A 19,217-nucleotide genomic window follows, 5' to 3' on the forward strand; every position below is an offset into this window, starting at 1 on the left:
CTCAGTGCCCTCAGCTCTAACATGAAGAATTAGTCTATTAAATCTCTGAGCTTCTCATCAGCGATCAAATTCTATGATTCGGATGAGTCCTGATGCTTGATCAAAGCCAAAATATGTGCACACCAGGCGAAGAGAAATCAGACCTCCTAAGAAAATGTGGGTCCACTGAGACTTATCAAAACCTCTCATAAATATGACGCACTGCCATGTTAAATTCTTAAGTAGGAAAAGATGGTGAAGAAAGTAACTCAAAGACTATTGAGAGAAAACTTTTCTTCACAGGATGGTGGGCCATGAAGTGACAGGAGCTTGAGGATCAGCTGAGCTTTTCTACCCCTGAGCTTCTTTGAAGAGATTATGTAAGTATCATTTCAGACATCCATCGTTCTTATTTTTAGCTCTGAGTTCTCTTCACAAGCATAGTGACCTGTGTCTCGGAGTTCCAGAGGGCTCCCAGATATGGCTCATGATTCATTTGCAGGTACCTTGCATTGATTTCCAGGAAGGTCAGGGGAGTAGGAGCCTGGAAAAATGATTTTAGATAAAAATCCGTCTTTGCTCGTGTTTCCATTACAACCACTTGATTGGAAATTTACATTCCACCCATTGATCCCCTGGTGCCATAGGCGATTGGCAATTAAAACAGAACCCAAACAATATTGTTCTCCAAGGGCCTCACAGCTGGTGTGGGGGGAACAAAACTGAGGGCTGTGGTCACGGGCTATTTTCAGCCTCTGATAGCAGTTGTGTTACTCATGTCTCATTCACCCTCTCCCCTCGCCTCCCTCCCGCCCTTCCCTCCAGGCCAAGGCTGGTGACAGCCTCCATATATTTAAAGAGCACGAGAGCCCCCCTTACTCAGTTGAGCCGACAGAGACCACACAAGCAGGTAAGTGGAGTGAAGTAGGCACTCGGCTGGGGGTGGGCTGGCTTGCTGGCTGGTTGGGACCAGGAAAGGTCCCAGAGAGTGAGGGTGTGTTTCACGTCCCAAACACCAGCATCCAGTCTGGTTCTGTGAAGAGGCTCAAGTTATGCTCCATTCTGATGTGGACCTAGCAGTTGTTCAGAAAATCGCTAAAAGGTTTGGGGGCTCAAGGGAACCTCACAGACAGAGAAATGAATAAGGGATTATTTTTGGTCTAAAACTATTTTCATGGTGGAATAACGTTTCCTATCGTCTTAGTTAGAAGACCAGCATTCTAGTGTTAGAATCGCATGATGAACGGATGTATGACTTTCACAAAGTTCATGCCCTCGGGGTCTTGATCTCCTCTGCAAAGAGCAGTATGGATGTAGGCACATTTTTCTAAACTGTAAAGTACCGCAGGGTTCTAAAGTGGTTGTAATAGACAGAATGCAGCAGAAGCCAGCTTTCCAATGCTCAAAATTGAAAGAATTGTGCTATTCAAAAGGTATGGGTGAATGACTTGAGATTTCTATAATTCACCACATCCTGTCTTGCACATAGCAAATACTCAACGAAATTTGTTGGTTTAAAATAGATTTTACATCCCAAGGATGTTCAGCAACAGGCTTGCTTTTAGAAATTTAAAATTAATCAACATAGGATCCAGAAAAGACATTGCTACCTTGACAACCCATTTAAGGCTCTATTGAATGGGAAGATGATTTGGGGCCCGGGGTGAGGGGTAATTCCCAGTGTGTCCTCTCAATTTCAGGCAAGGATTTTTTTTTTTAACATCCCGGTGAATGACAGGCAGGGGTGTGACTGAGAACGAGAAGTGGTTTTAAGCAGTGGTCTGAGCAGAGATGCTGCCTGGAGATGAACGCCAGCGCCGCCGCTAGTCTCTGTTCGCGTCTCTGAGCTGGGGCTGGAATTCCCCCAGGAAGCAGGCAGTGACAGGTCTGAGGAAGCCTGTCTCTCTGCAGCACAGTTCAACGCAATTTAATGAGCTTGTATGGGCCGTCTTCTGGTGGGGCCAGGCGAGGCAGAGGCAGAACTGACGCGGAAGGGTGGGCATGAACAGCAAGAAGGGAGGGAGTGTGGGAGAGCCTGTGCCCTCAGTTTACTTTGGGGACTGAATCTCAATACTGGGTACTTCCAATTCACCCCAATGTATGTAAAATTGCTATATGACCCAGAAAAAGCGACGGATGCTTCTGGCTTGGCTTTGGTTCCTTTCTAAACAACTCCATCATTAACATAAGCCTCGGCTGGCTGTCGGCAGGGAGTGCAGCTGACCCCTAGGGCCTGGTGCCCTCTCTGGCCTGGCAGACAGGTGCTCTGCAGCCCACAAGAGGAGGAGGGGAGGGAGGGAGGGAGGGAGAAGGCAAGAGTGAGCAGGATCATTTAACAGGCAAATTGCCACGACCCTCTTGGAAGAAGTGGAGAAAGAATCTTGGTAGAATACAAATTCAGAAATCCTGGCAACCTGAAGGAGGAAATAGAAAAAAACAAAGAGCTTCGGTCATAGAAGCAGTTCAAATTGCAGCTCTGAACATCACACAACTTCTCTGAGTTTCCATTTTCTGAATAGTAAAATTAAGGTAAAGCCACTCAGCCAAAGGGATGTGTTAGAATCACATGAATGAGCTAAAGTATAGGAAAGAACCATAGTAGGAAAACACAAATGCACAAGGCATTTGAGCAACGGCACAGAGCCCAACATTATGAGCCACAGGAGACTTCCCTGCTCGGCTCGAGTGCGGTGATGGAAATCCAGAGGTCAGAGTGGGCCACAAGCTGGCCAGGAGTTAGAAGGTGATGAATTTGTTTCACAGGAGGAAGGACACAGACTAGGAATATAATACATAAACTCCAACTCCCGAGGCAGGCGGACGTCCAGTTATAAGCGTGCTGCTCAGGTTTCTCGAAATACTGTATCCAGGGTTGGGCGTCACAACCAAAGAGACATGTGATGCCTTCAAATGTGAAAAACTACAGTTCTTCATCGCAGTGAAGAAAAGCAGGAAGGGAGACGGGACTGTCTCCTGGGCCGTGGAGGATGGAAGCCTTTTCTGAGCCTCCGAGTGGACCTCATGGTGGGAAAGGGTTGATCACGGTCTGTGATCTGTGCAGTCACAGAATAATATTAGCTTATTTAACCGTCACGAAAGGTCCTGCGAGAAGTCATTCTCAGAGGAAGAAATGAAAGTTCAAGGCAACAAAGCAATTACTCAGAGTCAACGTGGCTAGAAAGTGGAGAGCCCGGATGTAAACTGGGGGGCAACACGGTCTTTAAAAAGAAATTATAAAGGGCAAAAGAGAACAAAGTGAGTTTCTAGGAGTAAAAGGCAGCCACACTTGGAGATAATTTCAGAAAAGATGTAACATGACCCACGTGTGAGAGCCTTAGCTTAACAGGCAGGTGTGTCTACCGTGTCTCTATTTGAAAGGGATGAGAGCTAACACGTGGGTTTGTTTCTGTGCTGGGAATAAGCACCGGATGCTTCCCAGGCGTCGTGGAAAGAACTTTGTGTGGGGACTTCGTCTCACTGTCCAGAAGCGTAGGAGGAAGCCACTGACCTTGAGTGTCCTACACGGGGGCTGAAGGGCGTGGTCTCCCTGGGCCACAGAGACTGCTTGGGCTCGCTGGTTCCCTTCAAAGCCCAGATCACCAGGGAGGTCAGCTGGTGTTAGGCATCAGCGCTGCCAAAGCCAGGAAGTGGCTGTCCCAGGACACAGGCTTAGGACCTTGCCTGGCCTGCCGTCCCAGCCACGGGGCACCCTGATCCCCAGAAGGGGCCAACTCCCCCTGGCCTGGCTGTGTTTGTTCTGGGTGCAGCATGCTCTGAAAGGCTGAGGAACAGAGCTGGTTCACAATCTGAATCAGAAGGGCTGCAGAGAAGAAACGGAGAGATTTGCTTGTTTTAAGAAAATGGATTTAAAAACCAGAGATAAAATAACAATAGCAGGGGCCAGCCCGGTGGCGCAGCGGTTAAGTTCGCACGTTCTGCTTCTCAGCGGCCCTGGGTTCGCTGGTTCGGATCCTGGGTGCGGACATGGCACCACTTGGCACGCCATGCTGTGGCAGGCGTCCCATGTATAAAAAAATAGAGGAATATGGGCTAGAGGAAGATGGGCATGGATGTTAGCTCAGTCTTCCTCGGCAAAAAGAGGAGGATTGGCAGTAGTTAGCTCAGGGCTAATCTTCCTAAAAAAAAAAAGTTAGCAATAAAAGTTGTGATAAAAGCAACTAAAATCGTTACACATCTGCTGTGTATCATCTAGTAATAATTGTCTAATAATAGCTATTATTATCTCATTTAACCTGAAAACAACTTTCTGAGACAAGCCTTCTCACCCTGTCTTTGCACGCGCGAGGACACTGGGCTCCAAGATTTTGAGCAATTCACCAAGAGTCCCACAGATTGTGTTTTCTGAACCCTGGCCTGGTTCTCTCCAAAGCCTGTGCCCCTCACTCTGCTCCATCCTCTCTTTAACCTGGATTAAGAGAATAGAGCAGAGACATGTTTGAGAAGGGGTGCCACTCAGCAGCGTTTCTGCAAGGCGAGGCTCCAGTCAGCGTTCAGATCCGGGAATCCGTCTCAGGGCTTGAAGGACCCTTGAAGGGGCTTCACTCCATTGCAGCCACTTGGACATCCCTCCTTGGCAGAGCTGAAACCAACAGTGAGAGAGAACCCTCCAGCCCTCGGGGAGCCCTTGCCCTGCCTGAGGAGCCCTTTATTTTGCTGAACTGAGTTCGGTCTCCCTGTTTCTCTCACCCACGAGTACCCTCTCTGTCCCGTGGAGAGACAGGAGATCAATGATCTCTATTCCCACCAACTGGGACATTTGCTGAGTGGAGCTGCTGACCCTTGTCCCCTCTCCAGTGTGCCGTAAGCAGGGACGTGGGCTATAGAGCCAGCTTATCTGGGGTTTGAATTGCAGCTCTGCCTTTTACCAGCCATGTGACCTCAGACAAGTCACTTAAGTTCTCTGAGCCTCAGATTTCTCATCTGCAAAATGGGGGTAACAAAATCTACTCTTCAGGGCTGTTGTGCGCATTACAGATAGTGTACATAAAGCAACTGAAGCGCAGGGCAGGATCAATAGCTAACGTTAATATAAGAACTCGGCTTCAGAGTCAGAGAGACGTAAGTTTCAATCGAGCCTGTGGCATATGCTAGCCACCTAACCTTGGGCACTGTAAATTCCCTAAGACTCCATTTCGCCATCTCTCCAGTAAATTTTGTAACCTATCTGAAGGGTCGTGGTGAAGATTAAATGACACGCCACAGTGCTGGCCCAGGAGCTGGGCTCCAGACGCTTGAGCTTCCATAATAACATTATGATGTTAGTAATGATTATGATGATCACTTAGATTCCAGATATGTGTTCCTATGATCCAAAACCTTTGCCTCAGCCAGTGTAGACAATTTAACTCATTATGTGGAATCAGGCATCTGCTAGGATGACCAAATGAACCAACACTAAGCTAAAAAGGGCATTGTCGCTTGAACTCTCTGCTCAAACTCATGGCTTAAGGTTCCCACCGAGGTTCTTTAACCGACCCCACAAGGAAGCAACTGGGTCACTGAGTGCCCTTTTCACCTACCCCATGCACTCTTCCCCTAAGATAGCACCTTCAGCTCCACAGATGGTAGTTTAATAAGAAAGAAAGTCAGAAAGGGTGTTAGATTAAGAAGAATGTGCCCAAGATACACATACGGTTATGCTTTGAAACTCCAGATTGAGATTGTCAACTTAGAGTTATTGCAGAACTAATTAGCTCTTACATTGCGTAACACGCTACGGTTTACAAGGTGACTCAACATGCTTGAACTGCCGCAGTTTCCCAGCAATAGTGAAAGAAATGGGGCTGTTATGCCCATTTTAGAGAGAGGATACTGAAGTTCAGAGAGCTTGAGTGCTTTCCCCAGATCTCACAGCTTTGAAGAGGTAAGATGGAACTAGAACTCTGGGTCCCGGATCTGAGCCAGTGCTCTTCCCAGCCCCAACTATAGCACATTCACAGCATGATCCTTCCACAGCATTATTTGTTAAGAAATCCACATGGGTAGTCTCTCACTGGGATCTGGGATCACTGGATCCAAAAGTCTGGAGTCCACCCTCTCCCTAGCTGACGTGGCAGGGCCCTGCATTTTGTCTCATCCTCATAGATCCCACACTGTCCCCCATTTCTGTTCTGACCCACAACTTCATCTGCAACAACACAGCCACCTCCAGGACCGGCCCAGGGAGTAGTGCCAGGTGGCCAGATGGAGATTGTGACCCAGGTGACAACTGGGACCGAGTGACGGGCAAGCCTATATTTGGTGTCCTACCTTCGGTGACCCTTGCCTGTGCCAGGCAACACTGATAAACAACTGGCCCATCCCTTGGTATCTTGCCAGCATAAGCTCACAGTCTGGGCCTGGCCAGGGGAGTGTTGAGACAGAGGAATTCCGAAGCAATGCAGGAGGCTGAAAAGGTTATGCACGCAAGCCAGGACCTCACTGCGCTTTCAAATCACAGCGATTGAAAGCTTAATGAGCAGATTGGTGCTATTGGGATAACCTGAAATAAAGTAGGGAACAATGCCTTGTCTTTGAATATCTTCTCAATGCTGCTTTAAATCCCATCATATTTCCGTGATCCTCACAATAGTCCTGTGAGGAACGTGCAGGAGATAATATTATCACCATTTTCCACCCAAGTTCAAGGTCACGAGGTCAAGATTAGAACCTGTGTCTTCCAATTCAGGATGCCTTACAACGCTCTCTGCCTTTCGGGTCTTTGAGCAATGGAAGAAGAAATCAGAGATGTCTTCTGTGCTTAGCCTCCATAGCTACATTTCCATCTTTAGAAACGGGACTGAGCACCTGTTTGATAGAATGCCTACGGATTTCTATTTTGGGTTTCAAGTCCTGATAAATGTATGTCAGATATTTATGATCACTTAAAAACAACCTGTGCTGGGATCCATTACCGTGTGAAGAAGGTATTATCTGTAATCATATCCTCACTTTGAAAGGTATCATATGTAGGTAATTACTGAAAACACACACACACACACACACCCCCCAAGAGGCATATCTCTCTCTCTTTAATTTGCAGGACATGCCAACGAAGTCTCCGCTGAAAATTTGAAATGAGAAATTTGACCTAAGGTTGTTTTCATTGAAAATTTCTACATCATTAATTTCGCAAGTGTCACTGTCACATTCCCGGATTCGAAGAACATTTCTCCTCGATATTATATTGTGTTGAAGCTCAGGATCAAAATGAACATGAGTAAAATGATATGATTCTACTCTTTTCTAGAGAATGTATCATCTTTAATCAGAGCAGGATGGAGCTTAGAAAAAGAAGTTGGCTAGGGAAATACACCGAATATTTACTTTTTATGCCTCATCTTATTTGTAAATGAGGGGGTTGGTCAATCTTAAAAATCTGTTCCAACTCTAAAAGTACTAAAAATGGAAGTGGAGTAAAATATGAACAATTTGGGCTCTTTTGGGGATAGTAAGGCCTCCATGCCTTTCTGTGTGCTCTTTTCTCTTCCTGAAATGCCCTTCCCCCTTTTCTCTAGCTGGTGAACTCTTACTAACCCTTCAAAACCCCATGTTGATGTGACGTCTGCTGTGAAGCTCCCACAGCTCACTGCTTTCGTCCGCAATCTAAGCTCGGGCGGCCATTTCCTCCTTGGAGTTTGCACGCACGGCACGCATGGCACGTCTCACACGGCTCTCCTCTGGGGCAGAGGGTTCTGCTTCCTGCCTATCTTACTCATTAGAATGTGGGCTTCTCAAACCGCAGGGATACCAAGTACCCATTTTTATAGGTGTTCCTTCCTTTTATCCCTCACCAAATGCCTAGTGTAGGGCTTGACACAAGATAGGTAGGTGGTAAATGCATGGTGAGTGAATGAATGAATGAATAAATGAATGCAGGCTTGATCGCAAGCTTCTTAATCCAAAATCCCTTACTCTTTCCTCTATATTAAACAACCTGAACTACAGAAATAGAAGCACTAAATGTTTCTTTTTTCAAAAAAAGTTAAAAGTTTATTTTCTAAAATTTTACTGCACAAAGAGAAGAGCCTGCTTCTATGAGAGGAATGATAGGATGTTCCTGGTTAAACTCACACTGTTTCTGGTGGTGGGAAAGTTCTCTGCAGGGACGTTTAGATAGAGACGTTCCCTTTGGTCCTAGTATCAGATTCTGCCGTCTGTTTGCTATTTACCTTCTGTTTCTTAGCAAAAGCTGTCTTTGTTTTGAGGCGGGGAGACACAATCCGGACCAGTTGACCCAGGAGGGCTTAGTGTTAATCGCTAACTATTATAAGAAGGTGACTGTCTTCCCAGAAGGGAAAGAGAAGGTCAGGAGCAGCCACTTGGAATGGCCCGATAGTGCTTGGCGTCAATGACAAGATGACATACCAGGCTTCTTAGAAACCGAAGTATCCCAGTGAAAATTCAGACCCCCGCCTGGGGCTGGCAGGATTTCAGAAATTTCACTGATTATTGATGGCTTATGTCAGTTCTGCTCTGGGCAAGCCGAAAACTGGAGTCATGCTTACGTACACAGACACAGAAAGAAAGAGAAAATTATTTTTTCTGATGCCCCTCCCTGTCTAGTATCTCTTGAACATAATTCTCTAACAAGGAGACAATGATGGCCCAGGATCAGCAGCTCCTTGCAGCAGAATGTGCTGGAAGACGTAGGAGGACACCTCGCATTGTCACCTGGCTCCTGTGGTCACACCTGACACTGTGAGCTCTGTCACGTACCTTCCTGCACACCGTGTCCTTTGGTTCTCTGAACAACACTGTAAAGCAGCAAGGAAAAGAGTGACTCTCTTCACAGGACAGGTGGGGAACAGATGTGAAGAGAAGCCATGCAGCTCCCCTCGATGCACACAGCAGGTTGTGGGGAGCCCTGAATGCAGAAGGCAGGTTTCTAGACCACCGATCTAGTGTGGTGCCAATATGGCTCACTGCCTGGGCCTAGCGGAAAGGAGGAATAAAGCTGAATAGGAGATTTCACATATCATGTATTTTTCGCAGCACGGTTAGCTAAGGCTTTGCTACCTGAAGGGTGGTCCATGGCGAGCAGCATCAGCACGGCCTGGAGCCCGTCTTCTCCCCACATCTACCAAAGCAGAATCTGTATATGTAGTTAGACCCGAGGTGATGCAAGAAGCACTGAGCTAGATAAGAAGATAGTACCATTTTCAGAGGCTAGTCCCACTTCTGGTGGAATAATTTTTAAAACCTTAGATGGAAAAAATAGTAATACTTAATATTTGTGTATAATTTTATATACACAAAATTAGCTCATCCATTCCTTTCAAGAACCCTGAGAGGTACACAGGAGCAGATGCTGTTGAAATTTAGCAGAAAAGGAAATTGAGTCTCAAAGTAGCAAAGTGACTTCCTCCGAACCATCCAAGTGTCTGAGGTGATTCAGTGACAGGCACACGGTAATTATTTGCTGAAAGAATGAATGACCCACCAAAAACACCGGGGCTGGATCGTGGTCTTCAGACCACTGTTCTTGGGGATTGGTTACTCCTGAGGCCCCCTAAATTTAAGGTATTTGCTTTATATCCTATTAGATTTGACCTCGGTCAGAGAGTCTTCAAGATGCCAAACTGGGGCGGAGGAGCGAAATGCGGAGCGTGTGAGAAGACCGTCTACCACGCGGAAGAAATCCAGTGCAATGGAAGGAGCTTCCACAAGACGTGTTTCCACTGCAGTGAGTTGGGTGAACAGCATGAGGGCCCCTCGGCCTCCAGAGGGCGTTTCCAAGTTCACATTTAGCCACAGAGACTGGGCATCAGTGGTTCTCAAAGTATGATCCAGGGACCAGTAGCCTCAGCTACGTGTTAGAAATATTGCTTTGGGTCCCCACCTAAGGGAGAGATGGCGCCCCCTGAACACTCTGTCTCCAACCACTTGCCCAGCTTATAGGCCATGTCCCTGCAGGTTGAAGTCAGAACCATCTGGCCTGCCACGGCTCTCAGTGGTGAAAACCTTGACCCAGTGGCGACATTTACAAAGTGTGACTTGGCAGAGAAAGGAAGCCATCACTTATCTGCAGCCAGGATGGATCTGGCTCTTTGTGTTGTTCCCATTGGCCAGCTGACAGTGAACCAGCTGCAACTGGTCTTTCCCAAGAAAGAACTTGTGTCAGGCAGGGGGCAACACGTGCCAATTTTGTAATAGTTGGAAAGGGAAGGGTTTAGGGGCCTGGGCACCAGTGACTTAAGAAAGAGAATCTTTACCATCACCCACCAGACACAGATTCACAAATGTTAACACTGGGGGAACTTCAAGACCCCGTGGTCCGCCTGGGAGTCAGGCTTTGTCTGAGTCACGGGACTTTGCACAGCCATTCCCCACCTCTACGCCCAGGTCGCAAGCATCTGCAGCAGAGCTGGGAGGAGAACCCGTACCTTCAGGCTCCCAGGCCAGTCTCCTGGGCACAACTGCCTTCTGGAGTTTCCTAGCAGCGAGTTCTGTTTTGGGGGAACAGTCCTTTTCTGCCACCTACCTTCTTTGCTTCCCTCCAGGGGGTCTGGCTTCAGGGCTTGCTTTACTGGGCATTTGGAAGACCCCACCCCACGTAGTCCCTCAGCCCACGCCCATGCCGCAGCCCAGTGGCTGCAAGGCGTCACATGGCCCCAAACTGTTTCAAACAGAACCTCAAGGGTTGGGCTCCACCTGTCAGGGCAGGAAGACACTCCACCCTCAAGCTGCCAGAAATAGTAATGTTTTACCTGCTACAGGAGTTTCCGTGATCTCTTACCTCCCACAGCAAACGTACTTCGCTTCAAACGGGGAAATACTGCTCTGAGTGGTTGGGTTGGCTGACTTACTTTGGGTTTTAATGACGGATAGCTATTTTCAAGTCATTGTACATATCCCTCAGATTCATTGTTATTACAATTATCCAGAAGTGACTGCCCAAGACAGTTCTTTCCATAACCTTCTGGCTTTTGTCCAAAAACATCCAGTGTTCTTTCAAAAAGAATGAGGGTGACAAATATTGGAAAGAACAGTGGAATTGGAGTAAAATTGACTGGGGTTTGAGTCTGGGCTCTGCCATGTACCAACTGCATGACCTTGGGCAAGTCATTTTGCCATCAAGCCTCAATTTCCCCATCTATAAAATGGAGATGGTTATACCTACCACACTGGTTGTTACAAGAAGAAAACTGGGGTTCTTGATCTGGAATCAGCCTTCTGGGCCTCTATTCTCCTTTGATCAACTCTGAGATCTGTGCGGGAACGGGAAATGGAAGGGCAGCTTTCAATGGCGAGCGGGGTCTTGTCTTTCCCAGGTAGTGGGAAGATGCCCTGTTCGGTGGAGCCTTGCTGGAAGGGATTCAAGCATTTGGTGGTTCACCCTTTGACATTTTCCTTAGAACTCACAAGTAGGAGGGGAATCTGAACAGGGTGAGTTCCTATAGTGGTGGACAGAAGGATCCTGGAGAAGAGCTTACTTTTTTGGGTTATCATCACAAGACTTGCCTGTCCACAGGCCACCCTGTGCTGGAACAGGGTTCAGAGAGGCACTACCTTAGCTTGTCTCCTGCCCAGTGTTCTCCCGACTTCTAGACAAATCTTCATCCTCGCTATCAACACTATCCAAAAGAAATGTAACACAAGCCATGAATGTAATCAATTTTCTAGTAACCGTAGTTTTAAAAAGGTACAAGGAAATAGGTTGTTAATTTTCAAAGATTTTATTTAACCCAATATATCCAAAAATTATAATTTCAAAGTGTAATCAATATACGAATTATTAATGGGATGTTTTACATCCTCTTTTGCTTGTACTAAGTGTTTGAAGTCTGGTGCGCGTTTCGCACTCGGAGCACATCATGTGGAGGGCAAGCGGCTGTGGTATCAGACAGCACAGCCTCCTGTGCCCGAGTGTGAAAGCTGGTCAGAAGCCAGGGAGCGGCTGTAGAATTGGCCAGGACAAGACAGGACATAGGCCGTCCTGGAGCGATGGGAATGAGCACTGGAGTAGGAGTCAAGGATCTGAGGCCAGTCCTGGCTCTGCAACTTACTGTTGTACAATCGTGGCCAAGTCACTGATCTTCATTCATGCACGCATGTGTGCATTTGTTCACTCATTCATTCATTCAACAGGTGTTGTCAGAGAACTAACTCTTGGCCAGGCCCTGTGCTCTGTTCTGGGGATATTAAGATAAAACAGTTTTGCCCTCAAGGAACTCAGAATCTAGAATACCAATGAAGATTCGAGAAGTTGTTCTGGAGATTGGCAGCTGACAGCAACGAGAAGGGCAGAAATGGATATATACCTTATATGCTCAAATATAAGCATTTTCCCCCCAAAATATTTCTTCATAAAAAGGGTTTGCCCTGCATTCAAAGCCTTATAAAGTCTCTCCTGCTACAGAACCTTCTCTCAATTACTTTATTTAACATTTTTTTAAGAGAGAATGTTTAACACACACAACGTTGACACAATACAGAGTTTAATAAACTCCTGTGAGCCCATCTCCCCAGCTACACAACCGCCAATCCCCAACCCCCGGCCAGGGCGACCTCATCTACAACCTTATCTTCTTCTCCCACTCCCGTACTCAATCAGTTTTTAACAAGATACCGTTTGAAGAAGGCGTATTAGCCTGAAACACCTCATTCAGGGCTGGATTGCTTATGGAGGTCACTTGATTGAACCGGTCAAAAAAAAAGGAGGCAAATAAATGGAATGCATATGTATTATTATTTTATTGTCCCAGGGGATGTGACCTCACTATTATAAGCGCTGAGTATCACCATAAACAACCTTTAAGGATCATTGTTACAAAGTAGTACAACAAGTTATTAAGTGGTGGAAATCCTATGTATTTTTTGAAGCTGCCCTAAGGTTATGCTGATAGGAGCTTCTTGTTGAGATATGGTCTCCAGGTGACAGCCTCCTGCTCATCTTCCTGCTCAGGTACAAACGGCTTCCTCTCTAGCGAGGCAGACAGAGCAGAGATGAGCTGCTCCGGAGAGCTGGGTCGGCTGCCTCAGAAAGACCCTCAGTGATGAAGGAGAGGCTGATGCCGAGGAGGAAGAGAAGGAATTTGAAAACAATTGTTTCCTGAATTTGCGTGAGATTAGAAAAAAGTAACATCTCCAAATCAATATATTATTGACATATTATTAAATTAAATAGTATAAGTAGGTATTTGACACTTTCATTTACATCTTTAAAAGTTTATTTTTTTTTAATTGGCAAAAAAAAATCTTTCTATGAATCTTCTCTGGAACAATAGGGGCTTGCCTTCATGCGGGACTTTCCATCATGCGAGACAGTTTACATGAGGTAATACACAGTCACCAGGGGGCTCGAGCAGGTACAAGATAAGGATCGATGAGGCAGGTCTGCCCCCCTCAGCCTGTCCCCTGCTTCCAGAACTGGATCAAAATTAGCCTGAGTGGTAATGGCCTCCTTGAAATCACAGTGCTCTTCAAATGCCATACCAAGGAGAGAAACTGCTCAATCTTGATTCTAATACGATTAAGAAAGTAAGTTCCTCTCACTCACGTACACTTCCCCCATGCCATTTGGGGTGAGATGCTCAGGAATTCAGGATGTTCCCATTCAGGGATGATATTCCTAGCTGGTCTGAGACCACACGCTCGTTCCAATGCTGGCCGTCTACCTCTTTCTAGCTGGGTACCACCGAGCACATTACTTCCCTTCTCTGTGCCCCAACATCCTCATCTGTGAAATCAGAACTGCTCTGCTCAGGAATCAAAGCTGTGTTCTTGGCCGGAGGGGCCCTCGTGCTGGGTCTCCTGGCCCCTGCATGGCATTAGGGGTACAGGGATTGGGGGAGGAACCTCAACCCCACCCTTCTGACCCTCCTTTCCTCGGCAGTGGCCTGCAGAAAGGCTCTCGACAGCACCACGGTGGCAGCCCACGAGTCGGAGATCTACTGTAAGATCTGCTATGGGCGCAGGTACGGCCCCAAGGGGATCGGCTATGGACAAGGCGCCGGCTGCCTCAGCACGGACACAGGCGAACACCTGGGCCTCCAGTTCCAACAGTGAGTTACTTCTGCCAGCCCGTTGTCAGGACAGTTCATTCTGTTTCCATAGCAACGTGTTCTGGAAGTGGGAGAATGAACGCTATTGTTGACTTGCCAACAATAGGAATACCCAGTCTGACCAAGTTTTAACAATGTGTCATCTCTCTGAAGACTCTCTTTAAATTATCTGCCTTTCTAAAGGGCAATTACTTTTACAACATGGCTCTTGGTTTGCATGTCAAGAGAAGACCCAGAAAGTACAGATGTTCCATTGTTTGACCTTTGCAAAACTACATGGGTCTCTTTTCTTCCCCTTTGAGCGCTTCTGTGTAAATCACCTAAATATGGCAGGGAAGAATGGCCATTCTCTGTGCGCTTGTCACTAAAAGATTTCTTCCCTTGGGTTGTAAGATGACTAATGTCTGCATGGCAGGGGGAGTGTGTCTGCGGGGATGTGCTGGACCTCAGGGGTAAGCAATCAGTTGTGACTGCTCTCTGGGTCTCCCGGGCTGCTTGTTGCTAGTACAGTGCTGAGGGTCGCCCCAACAACATCCCAGAAAAGCTGAGGTACCATGCTGTGCCATCTCTGTCTACCAGTCTGGTCTACCAGTCTTGACGATCATACTGACCTCCAGCCCTGAACTGAGTATAGGCCGCCAGCCACTCGCCTACAGCTGCTGTCTGGCCAGCTGGTACCTGGGCCCAGCTCTGCGGTGGGACTGGGCAGGGAGGCACAGCCCAACTGAGGCAGGGTCCCACCGATGGCCTCCCCAGAGAGCATTAGACCATCCGAAGAGCCATCTGGTCCCTTCCAGAGCGAGTAGCCATGGCAGAGCCTGGAAAATCGCAGGGTGTGTGATGGCTTGTTTTACTTTTTCTCATTACTCAATCCCAACGAGATACTCTGCTTCAAGAAGAAAGATGCTGCCAACTGCGTTCTCTGCTTCTCCTTACTCAAAGCTCACGCCTCTCCGCGAGGGCTGTCTGGTGATGCTGCACCCAGAGGAAGAAGCCTGGAGACCCGGGTTCCATCCCAGCTCCACCAGTTATGAGCTGCCCGACCCTGGGCAGCTACCCCTTGATCCTTGCTCTCCTCCAGCTAGCTCTGCCTACTTTAGGGGTTATGGTGAGACTAGAGCGATAAGTGTACAAGGAAACACCAAAAGATATGGGAACACTGGTTATTACTGTGCCTCTATCTTGGTCATTGCTCACATGGGGACAGGTGACCTTTGGATGCAGGATAACAACATGAATTTTGACAAGGAATACATCAGCTCATTGGACAATGGTTTACTTAGTATCAACTGTCAAGACCCCATCTTGCTCTATAATATTTTCACCACTCACTTCGGAAAGTAGACCAGTGGGCTTCAAGATGGTAGAAACCTAAACAGTCACAGCAGCAATAACAAGCTGGCAACAACAATGACAGTAGTACAGGCTAACGTACCTGGAACACCTGCTCGGTGCCTTACAACAGAAAGGACAGACTTACAGCAATTACCGCTAACGTTTATCTGTCCTTGCCACACGCCAGGCAGGCACTGTTCTAAGGGCTTCAGTCGCCTCACCTCACTGAACCCTCTCAACAGTTCTTTGAGGAAGGCGCCATGATTGTCCCCACTTTCCAGATGAGGAGTCTGAAGCACAGAGAAGTTCAGTAACTCACTAAGGGCACACAGCTAGTACTGTTTGCCAACAGAGGTCTCTAGGTTTCATTCATTTCTCTTTCTCCACCAGGTCCCCCAAACCGGCACGCTCAGCCACCACCAGCAACCCTTCCAAGTTCACTGCGAAGTTTGGAGAGTCGGAGAAGTGCCCTCGATGCGGAAAGTCAGTCTATGCTGCTGAGAAGGTGATGGGCGGTGGCAAGGTAAGGACTTCTACACGAGCCAACGGGATTTGCTTGTCTCCCCGATCAGTTAGGAAGAAAAGGAGAAGGAAGGAGGAACTGTGGATGGGTGGGGCCAGACCCTTCATCCTCCTTAGCTCCCAGGAACCACTTTAGGTCCCTCACCCACATTCCTAGGCTGTGACTCCACCTGCAGCTCCCTTGGAAAGAGGAACTGGTGCAATTCGATGCCGCAGGCATTAGTCCACTGGATGGAAGGCACCAGCTAAGCGGCTCTGAGACACAAAGGTACACAGGCCCCCTGCCCTCAGTGTCCATGATCCTTCCAGAAAGGTGTCAGCCTGGGACCTGTCATCCCTGCATAACTCAGTCTGCTGCTAGCACCACCCCTGAGGGACAGAGCACACATCTCCCAGCAGTGGGAAGCATCCTTGCTCCCGAATGTGCTGGCAACCAGAGAGTCATCAAATGTCTGAGAGAGACGCACACTCGCTCTGCAAGCTCCAGTTTCAGGCCTGAAGCCAGGGCAGTCCCCACGGGACGTGGGCCTGACGAAGGAAGACGATCCTGTTTATCCTAAATGGGGGAGGAGGCCACTCAGAGTGTCTGACTTCAAATATGAGGGCGGCGTCCACCCCAACCCCGGCCATTCAAAGTCTGGTCATGAGAAGCCCTGGGCTGTGCCTGGCAGATGGTCCAGGCCGTGCAGCTGTCTTCCGCCGGAAATGCACAGGGTAGGAAGGAGGTGGAGTTACCTGCATGATGGCCCCTTTCTTCACTTTTGTCTTCTTTCACTTTATATTCAACGTAAACCTTACCCACTGACTCCAGTGCAAGTCCTCCTCTCTCCAGTTTGTTCCTCCATCTTCTAGAAAGGGGAAGTCCTTTTCTATTTAGTCTGTTTTGAAGGAATACATATGGAAGTCACCTTGATCAATTTGTTTTTAGGGGTTCTGAGAATTGACGGTCAAGTCCATAGGGTCTCATTTTCTCTAAGCCTAATCCAGGCCCGATGAGATACGTGACGGGTTAGGACACTGGCACTCCCTTAGGTGCTGCTGGTCGGGCGACTTCACGTGGAAATAGAAAATGCTGCCCACTCAGTTAAACATGTAACTCTCCTGCCCTCCCCTGCCCCTCAGCCTTGGCACAAGACCTGCTTTCGCTGCGCCATCTGTGGGAAGAGTCTAGAGTCCACCAACGTCACTGACAAAGATGGGGAACTTTATTGCAAAGGTGAGTGGTTCTGGAGACTCTCCTGAGAGGTCTTCCCGCGGGGGGTCCCTGGGAGGGGACGTCGTGTCCATGCCGAGAGCCTTGTCTACCAGGAGGCCTGACTGCTGAGCCCGAGCGGGTTTTGGGCTCTCAGGATGGAGCACAAAACCCTACAAGGGAAAGAAACCCCCTGCCTGACCCCACTCGGGGCCTGTCCATCTGTGGGCACCCGATGCTTGCGGATGCCCAGTGGTTCAGGGCAGCTGGGTGCCGGGGGGCAGAGAGGACGAGGGGGAAGCAGCGTCCTGACTCTGGCCATGGAAAAGGCCTCAGGCCTGGACAAACAGCATCACATGCTCTTCCGAAACCCAGACACCTTCTGTCCACCTGAGTGGCAGAGAGGGTGACTGGGGAGGAGGGATTGGCTTGGCCTCTCTTGCGTTTATCAAGACTGTCTATCTTCCTCCCTCCCTCCCCCTTCCCTCCTTCCTTCCTTTGTTCCTCCCCCTCCTCCTTTTCACCCTCCTCCCTCCTTCCCTCCCTCCTTTTTTCCTTTTCCCTCCCTCCTTCCTTCCTCTCTCCCTCTTTCCTTCCCTCCTTCCTTCCTCTCTCCCTCCTTCCTTCCTGACCTTTCTGTTTCTGGTGTCGCACATCGCTTAGTGGTCACAGGGACAGAACTGACAGCTGGGTGTTCCTTCCGGTCCTCACAGCTCTGCCCGCAGCTGCCTCCATGATCCCTTTGTCTCATGGAGACATAGCAGAGCTTAGCTCCTTCCTGATGCCTCACAAGGAAGGGACGCATTAGGGCCATGGCAGTGGGCCTGTTCTCTCCTAGGCCTGGTCTGTTCTCAGTGGGGTGTCTCAACATCTCCAGGTGTGTGTGTGGGAGTGGGGGGAGGGGAATAGTGGGAGAGGAGCAAGAGAGAGGACATCGCTGAGCCACACTGAAGGTTGCCAAGCTTCCGCCCTATGAGACAGGATGGGAACTGACGCTCGATCTGACAGGGGTTGCCTTCTCCCGGCAGGAGAGGGTCCTCAGCATTCATAGACCACAAAGCTCTAAAATGTTGCTGCAGCCAGCAGGGAGATCAACACATAGATAAATAATAGCATTTCCAAGTGAGGAAAGCTCTAGAAGAGGACCATACACAACGCAGCAGCGTACAGAGAGGCAAGGGATCAGCTTGGGGTGTGAGGGACGGCTCCTCAGGAGACAAGCCTCCTGGGCGTCTTGAAGGAGACTGTGGGTTTGGGAGGGGCCATTCCAGGAACAGGCAGCAGTGAGCGTGAAGGCACCGACGCGGGCATCCTGGTTCATTCCGGGAGTGGGGTGGGGAGGCCCAGGAAGGAGGGGACGAGGCTGGCAGGCAGTCGGGAGCCGGATCACATCGACTCAAATGAGAAAACACCTCTGAACACAGTGCAGTGCAAGGAAGCATCGACGCTTTTTACTAGCAGATCGAAAACAAACCTAGTTCCATTTACTTAAAAGTTAACTTATGAATGCGTTTATCAAAGGCTGCCTCTCACAGGGGAAGCCCGTGCCCAGACAGAAGGGACTGAAACAACGGTGCTAACCAGCTTGCCTCTCCCCCATCCCCTTCTCATTCACAGTTTGCTACGCCAAAAACTTTGGCCCTACAGGGATTGGGTTTGGAGGCCTTACACACCAGGTGGAGAAGAAAGAGTGAGTGGGCACCACCTCTCAGCTCTCATCAGCCTAAGCCTTCGCCGTACCCCTGCCCGACGGAGACGCTCCCCCAGACGTCCTCTCCCCAGTAGGCGGACAGCATCTCTCTTCAGAAGTGACCACTCTTAACCCAAAGTTAGAAGAGAACTTGGAAGAAAATTATTAGATGTCGAATCTGTAACAAACGCTTGATTATTTACAATCCCTGGGGTAAGAGAGGCCCTCAATAAATGTTTTAGCCACACCTTGTGCGTCTCTGGATCTTTTATTTCAAATAGAGGGAAGTTTTCCAAAAATTGAGAGGTAGTCTGAACCACCAGCTGCAAAGGCTGTGAGAATTTTGGTGTCCACCGCGGGAGGAGGAGGAGGGAAGGCAGAGCCAAGGAGAGAAGCCTTCAGAATCCATCAGCCGTGCTTCTCGGCTTATTACTGCTAACGGAGAACGTGGCGGCCCGGAGCAGGCAGACAACACGATCGCAAATCCTAAAAG

At 48.6% G+C, this 19,217-nt stretch overlaps 1 protein-coding gene across 2 annotated transcripts; it reads left to right on the forward strand.

Annotated features, from left to right (window-relative positions):
- The first annotated feature begins 757 nt into the window (after positions 1 to 757).
- Positions 758 to 18,971, forward strand: CSRP3 (cysteine and glycine rich protein 3). Of its 2 annotated transcripts, none has more exons than XM_046685216.1 (6): positions 758 to 889; positions 9,525 to 9,664; positions 13,817 to 13,985; positions 15,711 to 15,843; positions 16,965 to 17,058; positions 18,652 to 18,971. In XM_046685216.1, the coding sequence occupies exons 2-6, from the start codon at positions 9,553 to 9,555 to the stop codon at positions 18,726 to 18,728; spliced, it is 585 nt and encodes a 194-aa protein (XP_046541172.1). In that variant the 5' UTR covers positions 758 to 889; positions 9,525 to 9,552; the 3' UTR covers positions 18,729 to 18,971. The 2 variants fall into 2 exon arrangements, with proteins under 2 accessions (XP_046541172.1, XP_046541174.1); XM_046685218.1 differs by lacking the exon at positions 758 to 889 and adding an exon at positions 7,030 to 7,074.
- Positions 18,972 to 19,217: the final 246 nt, after the last annotated feature.

This window comes from Equus quagga, chromosome 14 (genome assembly GCF_021613505.1).
Source record: "Equus quagga isolate Etosha38 chromosome 14, UCLA_HA_Equagga_1.0, whole genome shotgun sequence".
Taxonomy (NCBI): domain Eukaryota; kingdom Metazoa; phylum Chordata; class Mammalia; order Perissodactyla; family Equidae; genus Equus; species Equus quagga.

Bases quoted from the DNA above. Each gene is read 5' to 3' on its own strand.
- CSRP3 (XM_046685216.1), top strand. From the start codon at position 9,553: ATGCCAAACTGGGGCGGAGGAGCGAAATGCGGAGCGTGTGAGAAGACC. The intron at 9,665-13,816 runs GTGAGTTGGGTG...TTTCCTCGGCAG, and splicing joins CAAGACGTGTTTCCACTGCA to TGGCCTGCAGAAAGGCTCTC. The intron at 15,844-16,964 runs GTAAGGACTTCT...CCTGCCCCTCAG, and splicing joins AGGTGATGGGCGGTGGCAAG to CCTTGGCACAAGACCTGCTT.